At 43.6% G+C, this 10,579-nt stretch overlaps 1 protein-coding gene across 1 annotated transcript; it reads right to left on the bottom strand.

The window, feature by feature from the left end:
• Positions 1-745: 745 nt before the first annotated feature.
• On the bottom strand, positions 746-10,158 carry LOC308042177 (dual specificity protein phosphatase 13B-like; the record flags this gene model as incomplete). The annotated part of the gene is made up of 3 exons (XM_080347363.1): positions 9,957-10,158; positions 9,041-9,261; positions 746-960 (listed from the first exon to the last, which is right to left on the bottom strand). The coding sequence occupies exons 1-3, from the start codon at positions 10,145-10,147 to the stop codon at positions 746-748; spliced, it is 627 nt and encodes a 208-aa protein (XP_080203489.1). The 5' UTR covers positions 10,148-10,158.
• Between the last annotated feature and the right edge of the window lie 421 nt (positions 10,159-10,579).

The raw sequence follows: 10,579 nt of genomic DNA, 5'->3' as shown, positions 1-10,579 counted from the left end.
CTTGTCTTCCACGTGCAAGGGGACACCTTCCCCGCTCTGACCAGCAGCGAGGCGGTCGATAGCCATGCCGCAGGGTGCAGCGTCTGGCTGGGACCTCCAGTGCTGCCTCCTGAGGGTTTCATGATCTTTTAAAGTTCTCAGTATTTGCTGTATATTGGAAGCTGAAAGGACTTGTGAAGGGTCCCAGTGAGAGCCTCCATGTCTTGTAACACAGAGAGCCCCAGGTCCAAGTTGGATCCTGACTGGTGTCACCATGTCTGACTAAAGGAGCATGTCAGCTTACAAAACCTGAAGTCTACCCCTGTGCCAGCTGGATGTGAAATGTTAAAGATTTGCTTAAAAATCTCGTGGCTTTCTTTTTCTTTTTACTAGTTTAGCCATTTTCCCTCTTGCCATATAAATGAAATTACAAGCAAGTAAAAAGTCTTTTTTTCAAGTGGACTGTGCTGCCTTTAATTCTGCAGGAAAACCCAACTGCTCCCTATGCCCTGCCCAGCAGGTAGTTAAATAAACAGGACCAGGTGGGCAAAACTGCAGGTTTGAATCCTTCTTTATTTCATTTTCTTTCCAGTTAGTGGGCTTATCCAACAAATACATACCGAAGTCCTACCAGCTTGCTCATTCTCAGCCGTTTCCCGAGGTGTTTCTCAGCGCAGCTGCACAGCAGTCCTGACAGCGTCCTTGCACTGTCCTCGGTGAGGGCAGCGTCTCTCTGTCCAGCGCCAGGAAGCAACACCCCTTGGTTCTAGCAGGTCTCTGCTCCTCTGCCTTTCCTTCTTCCTAACTGGATGTCCAGCTCCCGGAGCTGCTGGAGGAAGCCGGAGTTGGGGCAAACACCTCTGTGTGAACGCACAGTCTGAATTGCATCAGCGAGCGACATATCTTCACAGATCATTAAGAAAGCAAGGACAAGAGTTGCAGAGCGGCTGATTCCCATTGCGCAGTGAACTAGTACTTTACCTGAAAAAGGGAGAGAGAGAGATCCAATTAAGCCAGGAGGCCAAATGGTAGGGTTTATCATGCTGGAGCAGAGATGGAAGTGGTGCTGATACTGGGGCTGAGCAAACAGATGTGTTCAGCCCTGCAGAGCAGACGCGGTGCACTGATTGCTGGGCAACAGTGGTGTTTGTAACATCTGGGCATGGAAAATTCATAATTTTACTCCAGGATCCACATTTGCTTGTTTGGGCTTAGCTGTCGACCTGATGGCATGCCCTTGGCCCTCCTGCCCAGCCTGCCATCCATGGTGTCCCTGCTTGCTCACGTGTGGTTTTAAGGAGTGATGTACTTGCTGGCAAAGCTTCAGGTCTTCATACCTGAAGGCCATATGATGGGAAGCAGCCTTGACAGGTTACTACAAGAGGGCCTAGAAACTTGGGATTTCAAATGTGTGATGCTCAGGAGCCCTTGGTGCTATTATAGGAACACTCCTGATTTTCAACAAGCTCTTTTTTTCTTCTTTGCTTAGGGCAGCAATGCTTTCTGAGGGTGCTGACGGCTGCCCAGACCTTGTTGGAAGTGTGTGGGGAAAAGGGTATTACCTGTAAGAACAGCTCCTGTTCGTATATGCCATTTGCACCTGCTTACTTATGTTTTTTTATTTCTATAGCCTACTGTATAAGCCGGCACAGGCAGGATGCAGGAACAACCACAAAACCTCAGATGAAATGTGAAGAGTAAATTTATTTTCGTTACCGTGCCAACCGGGGTATTCCCGAAGCAGCACCTGGACAGAGGCACACAGGTGGGGACACAGGTATCGCGGAGCTCGGCCCATGCTAGAGGATCGCTGAACCTTCTGGTTTTGCCTGTATTTCAGGGATTCACGCAGGTGTAGTTTACCGCTACCTGCTTTGATCTTCCCACAGCAGGACAAGTGTCTCAATCATGTTTGATAGGGTGCCTCTAAGTCTGTCACAGGGCTGTGGTATCCAAACACAAATGGCTAAATAACAATTAGTATGATAAGTGTTTTTCTACACTTCAGTTGTAGGTCACTTAAGCGTGTTTATAATTCTCCTCGACAAACTTCTGTTATTTTCCCACGCCTACCCTGTATATCTGTAGTCACTATCCTTCCCTAACGCTTTTGTCTTCCCTTCTGCATTAGGTGATCACCAGAAAAACAATTTATGAAATGTTCTGAGTTCTCTGGAGGTTTCAATGTGAGGTGTACATCTTCATTAAGAGTAATATTGTGAGTCCTTCCATGTTGCTCTAAGTGAGCCTCAGGGAAGCCTTCCAGGGATCCCTCCTGCCCTCTGCTCTCTGCTTTTGGGTTTGCTGCTGTGATTGCTAATGGAAGCAGCCTGAGAAACCCAGTTCTGTATCATGACTGCTTCCCAGGTTTCTGATGTGTGTCTTTGACCCATGCTGGAAGGCAATAAGCATTTTTTTTAAATGGTCTTATGTGAAATTAAAGCAAATTTTGTCAAAAGGATTGCTTTCAGAGGGAAAAACTCAGATTCGTAGTATTTTCCTTCTGGATGTGAACAAAGAGCTCATTCTGGAACCTGAAAACCTACATCTTGTAAATGTTGTAAAATGCTTCAACTTTCACAAAAATGGTGTGATCCAATGAAAAAATTTTAATTAGAAAAATGAGCTGTTGTTCTACTCAGTTATAGCCATGCCTGAAAAATTTCAGACTCTTCTGTCCTTTGCTGCAGCCAGATCTAGTCCTTTCACAGAGACCAGGGCCCAACGATTGGACATTATTGAAGCAGCTAATGATTAAGATTTGAACTTCTGACCAGCCAGCGGACAGCTCTGTGTCCTGGTAAGGCAGCTGGAAAAAAAAAAGTAGTCTTTTTAGCATGAAAATTTCAGAACACTGCTTCACTGCAGATCTTCACAAGTTTGAGACAAAATCTTTTCTGTATTTTTTTTTAAATTTTAGGAGGTTTTTAGACTCTTATTTGAAGGCTCTTGTCTACTAATTGTATAGCTATATGACGTGCAATTTAACAACAATACCATTTATATCCAGAAAAAGATGAAAATCAGTAAAAACAATCCCATGTTGCTTTTTTACCTTTGGAGATGGAATACAGTGTTTCAGATGCTGTTTCTCTGTAGAATGTAAGGAGGGGTAGAAAGAATGGACAGCATTTCAGGGCTGGTTTCCTTTGTTTGTGCTTACAGCATCTTAATTTCTCTATTACCAGGGAGCAAGACAAAAATATCCTTGTTGGATGATGAGCATAGATCCAGTCAAAAACCTCAGAGTGATTGCCCCCGTCTCCCCGGGTGTTAATTCCAGGTACTTTGTGCACAGCTTTTCATCTTAGATCCCTTTTTGTTTGTGACAGGGTATTTATTTAGCAACTGTTCCAGTTCTGACTAATGATGATGGCACAGCGACATGCCTGTGTTGTAAAGACCCGCTCTGGCCAGCAGGTTGAGAGAAGTGTTGAATGCTGCAATGTATGTGACACAGCCACCTTTCATTATCCTGGCATGAGAAATCTGAGCTCAGCCCTAAAGATAGACATGTCTTCAGCAGAAATAAAGGGACAAATATAGTCTCCAAGGAAGCAGCGAAACCAGCTCTGGTGACAGCAGACTGGGACTGGGCATCAAAACCTTCAGGGGAAGGAGGAGGTTTTCCCAACATAATGTTGGTTTTGCAGAATTGGTAGATCAACTGATTTCTAGTTATGTTTTTTGATTCAGATACAGCTTGACAGAATTAACTGAGATACTGATGCCATTATTCAGGTTAAATTACATCTGTCAATTCCATTAACTCCATGGGGATTCTTGGAAGTGAAGTCCTACTTTTTGCGGGAATATGGCAAAATGCTTTGCACCCCTGCTAAAAGGTAATGGCAATTTGAATTTTAACTAGGCTTTTTTTTCAGTGTGCTGCACTATCATTAGCCTTCACACCAACCTGGTGGGATATGTATGCTGTATTGTCTTGCCTGGAGAAGGCACTTCAGACCCAAATAAGCCAGGTCTGAGATTTTTCAGTGGGACATAAAGGAGTCATGAGCACAATTTATCTTTAAGAAATACTGCAAATAGGGCTAAGTTCCAAAGGTCTTTGGAAAATCCATGCCTCGGTAGTTCACAGCTGGCCTAACTGCAACATAGTGTCAGGGACTGGGGAAATCCAGACTCTCACCCTGATGCACAGCCCACATAACAGAAGCAAAGGAATTATATGTTCTAAAAAAATTTTCTTGGAACTAGAACAGCCTTTTTTTCCTCACACCCCCCCCCCCGAAAACATCTAAGCTACTAACATTTGATAACTAAAAGAAATTATTTTTATGGTTTGAACTGCACCAGGAAGAGGGGAAAAAAGAAAAATAAAAAAGAGATGACCTCGATGGTGAATTTGATTTTGAATCACTAAATAGTTTGGAATTCCATCTAAATTTGGCCAGAAATTGGATGGAGGACAGGAGACTTACTGTTCGGAACCTAATTAATTTTAAAAATTGTTCTTGGGTCCATTTTTTTTTTCCAGCCCGAGGGAGCCTTCTGCTTTGGAAAATGCTCTGCCCCACCTGCAGTCTGGAAGTGAAGACAGAGCTAAGCACAGGTATGGATGCTGCCTTTAACTATTGCCTGATGTGTTTTTGTTGTGTGCACAGAAAGCAGAACAAATTCCAGACTCCTGCTTGTACAGGCTGGCTCTCTACTGTTTTGTATCTAATTCTGTGTCTGAGAGGAGGAGGTGGTAAGTAAGAACACACCAAATTTTCTTGTCTACTTCTCTGGCTTATCCACACTTCAAAAGAATCCTCCTAGATTGACATCTAGATTTAGAAGGTGTCTCAGCGACAGCCCGGACAAGCCCCAGCTAATGACCCTGGTCCTAATGGGCAGGTCTCTGATACACTTGTTTCCATGAGAATGCAGGTATATTATTTCTTTTACATGTGCTATGTCTGTTCTACATTGTTAGCTTTGTTTCATGAGGTACAGAGGTTAAGATAAGTGCTGGTACACTGACAATAAAATGACTATGATATGAAATGATTTAACTAACGTAAAATTGCTCTAATGAAAACATATTTGAATTTCCTATGTGATTATTTGTAGCAAACAAATTGAATGTTAAACCTGAGTCAGGAAACAAAAGCTGTGTTGCCATTTGGTTCTGTGTACAGGCTCAGACCCTTGTCTTCTAGCACTTGCTCTATCTGAGTTAAGTGACACTCTGAACCCACCACGATATACTGCATTTTAAAAGTGCCTGAAGCAGATCTGTACCATGTGGTGACTGCAGTGGCCTTGCTGGCAGCAGGTTGCGTGAGGCTCTGGTGGGAGGCAGCAGAGATGCACCATCCCAGCACCAAGGCTCGGATTCCCGGGTGGCTGCTGGACCACAGCCTGGGCGAGCAGTGTTCGCAGGGGCGGTTGTGGTGCGTGCCTCTGTCATGGCGTGGGCAAGGAGGTTATAACCAGATCTTCTGTACCACACAGTCCACGCCACAAGCTGACATCCTTCAGATCTGCTTTCCTCGCCTCCATTTGTTTCATCATACAGTGCATACAGTGGGATCGGACTGATCCCACATTAGAGGGCCATATTGCAACCTTCCTTCTGAGCGTGTAACAGGATCCCCTAGGAATAATGGGATTAACTGAGGAGAAGTGGGGCCACTTAGCTTTTGGCATTATTAAATATTGCAATCCTTATTTGAAATGTTGCACCACACATCTCAAGCTACTTTTTGCAGAGGCAGACAATAACTGTCATCTGGCTGGGATTTGTGCAGAACAATGACACTTGGTTTTTAACAACGGATTATGGATATTATATCCAGCTCATGCCTGCTGTAACTCTACTGACATCAAAGGGTTTGTGCTAAGGATGAAGTTTGCACATTCAACTTTGTTGGCCAAAATCAAGTTGGGAAATTCAATGTTGTTGAACAAATTAGTCATTAAAACACATAATATCTTATTGTCCTTTTGCTACTCATCATTAACTGAGCTAAATGTCCTGAACCAGCCCTTGCGTTCTTGCAGGATGGATTCAGTTTTGCTTAAGACCAGTCTGCAGACTGTCACCCGGAGTGAACGCCCCAGCTGCCCTTGCCCCATTGAATCCGGCAGAATTGTGCTGCTCACCAGGACGAGAGCTCAGCTGGGCCAGGAGGTCCCAGGGCCTCTTCCTACTCCACTGTGGTTTTCTCATCTCCTGTTACATTTTAGCCACCATCCTGTAGCCAGGTGCAGAATCAATTGTCTATTTATTGACTAATCAAGTGTCTATTTGTCACAGCTGAAAACAGCATGAAGCCTATGGAGAGCTTTAAATAGTGGCATGTCCTTTCCTTCTCACGCCTCCCGGAACAGGTAAGGGCTGTCATCTGCTGTAGGGCGGGAGATCAAACTGGTATATGGAATGCACCCATGGCAGAGTCAAGAAAGAGGACCCTTTTCTTGTAAGTTAATCTTCTTTCATAACCACCACCACCAAGAAGGCAGAAGAGGGATCTGAGCTTCTCATTTGCTCCAGTGAAGTGGAAGAAAGGAAATGTCTTTCAAAAGATTTGCCATTTCAGGAAGTTAATGGGTGATTTTAACCTGCCCATTTTAAACATTTTTGGAGGTCAACAAAAGGAGAAGCTCTCTCCTTGGGAATCTTTCTCTCTACGTACTGTTAGTTTAATAGTTTTCATGGCATGTTTTCATCTGTGCTCTCAAGTTCTCTTTCCTTCCCTCTCCTGCTAGACTTCACCAAACGCTGCTGGTTTATGCTTAGGTTTAGCTGTACTCCAGAAAAATGCAAATTGCACAGATGGCCATGCAAGGGTCAAACTTGATATTCAAGGTGTTGCCCCTTGAGCATGAGTATGAGGGAGAAAGCCGGTACTTCCCTGACATCATGTTTTTCCTTGCAGGGAAGGGGGCAGCTTCTGCATCTGCTTGCTCTTGGCTAAGCCTTCCCAAACAGCTCTGTTAAGTGGGCACAGTAACAGCAGGGGTCTGCTGAAAAAAGGCAGCCAAGGAAACAGCGTTCATACAATAGTGCTTATATGGCATGGCTGCAATAGTACTGCCTGTATTTCTTAATGTGGACAACAAAGATGATGAAGGAAATCATTCAGGGTGTTACGCAGCCATTGACCACTGTGACAGGAATAGCTCCCGATGAGGAGTAGGTGAGTACATGCTCCTCTGCTTCCTTCTGCTCATGCTCTGGCATGAGCAAAAGACATTGCTTTAAAAAGAAAATCCTTACATCATCAAAGACGTAATCTGTTCAGCTAAGGTGGAAATCTGAAGTACATCTCACTATGCTGTTTTCTGGACTTCTGGTGTAAAGCATCAGAATTTTTCTTCAAGCATGATGGGAGTAACAGTTCTTACTTATTTCTAATTAGTATTTGATTCATAGTTTTAAATATGTTTGTGCCTCATATAGTCTTAACTTTGACTTATCCTCCCAGGTGAAAAAGATAATTTAATTCCATTAAAGAAAAGATGCTAAATTTGCTTGTAAGAGTTAAGCAGCAGTCTTAAATGACTTCTCAGTCAAACAAAAGTACCTTATTACATCCTGAGTTTAATATGAACAGGCCTCTTGTCACCTGGTGTAATTTTTAGTTCAGCATCACTGCTTATAATAAATGCCATTTTTTCTCTTCTTCTAAATGCTGTGAGTAACAATCCCCTCCCTGTCTCATCCTTGCACAGGTCATGGGTATTTAGCTGCTAAATTTCTATACCTCAAGAAATTATGCTTCCAGAACATCTTGTTTATATATTTTCTAAACTGTTGCACTTTCCTTAAAATGATGAATGTCAGCAACAGCTGGACTGTATATGATTGAATTTCACCTTGTCCCCATTCCCAGAACCTTACTTCCATATGGAGTTCAGTACAGCAATGTCTAAAAGCATGGGAGTAGAGATAAATATACACTCTAGACATGAGTTCATTGTGTTTGCCTTGAGCCCTAACTTGTTCTGCATTCATAGCTTTCAGTATTTGGGCATGCATCTTGCAAAGCACTGATTTTGTTTGCTTTTGTAGTCACCATGATTCGTCTGTTGTTTTCTGTCTTTTGTCAATTGATTTGGAGACTTTTTTTATTTTTTTTTTTTACACACACACAAAAAGATTTTTGGATCTTACCTTTCCCTGGAGCACCACAAATAATGAATTCAATTGCAAACAGTATACGCTGTAATAGAAATGTGTGCAGGTCCAAATTCCCCAAATGTGTTAGTGGTTTTGAAATCCAAATGCAGCCAAAGTCCAATTCTTTCTAACAGGATGGGTCAAGCCCTCCAAACAGCAGTAAATGCTGAGGAATCTAGCACAGAGGTGCACTGTATTCAGTAACTGTGTCTCGCTTTCCTAGATTGCATGGTGTAAATTAGATCTACTAGCTGCACATGGTTAATCTGGGTAGTTAGTATTTTATGACCCTCATTGATATTAAAGCTCACCATGATGCAAGCAAAACAGTTTGCTGAGTGTGTAAGTGTTCTCTTAATGAATCACTTATTTTTGAGTGGGTATCTGTACAGTTTTGTGCCCCAGTGAAGACTTGCTTTTGTGAAGGCTTATCCTTAACAGCAATGATCCCCCACTAGCCCCAGGCCTCTGGCATTGTATCTGGCCTATATTTAGTGAGTCCAAGGATTTTGTGGGTTATCTTCCTATTTCAAGGTTATACTCCTTCTAGCAACAGCATGGCATTTTTACCCCATCCCAGAATTTATTCTAAATCCCAGCACTAATTTGAAAAAATTGTTTATGTGCTGTCTCCCAGGTCAGTAGGTCACTATAGGTAATAAGGGATACTTGCTATTTTATCTTTCATTAATGAATAGCACGAGGCATAGCAAAACACTTTTGAAAGCCCATTCAGTGCATCCTTCCCTGTTTCAGGGGAACTGCTGCTCACTGTGGGAGTTCAGAAGGCAAGCGTCACGCTACATGGTTTGGCTATCTCCATTCTTACCCACATCTGCAGGTGGTTAGTTATGCCAGATACTATTTGATAACTTGCCCTACTTGGCTCTTATGCAGAAGGTATGCAGCATGCACAGATGGTCTAGTTACCTCTTGGGGAATTTAGTGCTGCTCTTATGTATCGAGCAACTGGGTAGAAGTAAATGCTGAGATCAAAGTTTGGGTTGTCCTCTGCTTCTACTCCATAGTAATCCACAGACAGATCTTTGTAGAACTTGGGTCCCGTGTCAATATGAAATCGCCCAGCAGCAGCATCCACAACATGGGAGATGCCCATTTGGCTCAGCTGTGCTTTGTCACGAGCGACATACCTGGAAGAAGGATGGGGGGTTATATTTACCTACTGCATCGCAACGCAGGGTAGAGCATGCTGCTGATGGTGCAGTTTGTTAAAACTACATGAAGTTGTAGTGGCTATTTTTGACAGGTTGATCAGGTAGAAAGTCTCCACCAAAGTCTTTCAAGACCGAAGTGACTCATTAAGAAAGTGACTTTTATTTTCTGAATTTTTTTTCCCCCCAAACATCAGTTTAGGTGGTTCTTCTCAAAAGACAAGAAATAAAAAGGTGATGGTGAAGCTATTTCTGCACAAGCCAAGAGTTTTCTGGTTTGCTTTCTCAACAGGTCACCTCTGCTGGGCACCCATTGGTTCAGGGGACTGATGCCGCCTGGCAATGTGAGGAGAACACAAGGTTGATCCTGTTTAACCGGGCTCTGTCATGACTGCCTGTGGTACCGATGCCATGGCCCCACCAGGCTGTTGCAGGGTGGGACTCCTGTACTAATACAAGAGCAGAAATCAGAGGGGGAGATATTCTTCTGGAGTACTAAGGATGCCTTTTTCTATGCGACAGCATCCTAAGCAGAGTTCAGCCTTGCCTAACACACTGTGAGGCACTAAATTAGTTTCTAGGCCTCTCTTTAAATGAAGAGTAGATTATTTCAGGGAGTATAGGGTGGGAGCCAAATGTTGCATGAACACCTTCAACCTTCCCCTCTCTCTTACAGGTCTCCCACGTAAAGGTTTGGCCAAACTTCGTCCACGTGCCCTGTGGGGTGTCTGTGAGTCCAGAGCAGACGCCGCAGCTCCTCCAGGGATGGTGTCTCGGTGCTGCGTGGGCTGCCGGGCGTCCGGCTCGAGGAGCTTCTTATCTTGGGGCGCAGTAAGTCCCTGCTGCACAGGGAGTCCCAGGCCATCCTGAAAGTGGAGGGCAGACATTCAGCACCAGCCAGAGACATTTCTGAGGTTGCCCTCCCCTCCCTTACCCCTTCCCAAGGTTTGCCCACAGTTACAGTTGTAGCTCTTGGGGACAGAGATTGTCTTTTTCTCATGTGTTTATATACTTATCACAGCGGAGGCCACGACTGGACTCAGGAATGCTGTTGTGATCTAAACAACAACAGTACAGCGCCTCCCATAATCCCGTGTTGTGGTTCAGACAATGATTTTGAAGCTTGTGCTTCTTAAATAAAGTTTCCTATTATTATGGCAAATTGGAAGCTAAAGCTTTCTCAAACTATTAGGCTTAAGGCCTCAGCAGGCTTATTTTGACCTGACTACTCAACCCTTCTTTCTAGATATGTCAAACAGTCAATTAAAAGTTCATGATTATATTTTTAAAGGTTTTT

The sequence above is a fragment of the Nesoenas mayeri genome (genome assembly GCF_963082525.1).
Source record: "Nesoenas mayeri genome assembly, chromosome: 7".
Classification (NCBI taxonomy): domain Eukaryota; kingdom Metazoa; phylum Chordata; class Aves; order Columbiformes; family Columbidae; genus Nesoenas; species Nesoenas mayeri.
This window is presented reverse-complemented; position numbering and strand designations above follow the sequence as displayed.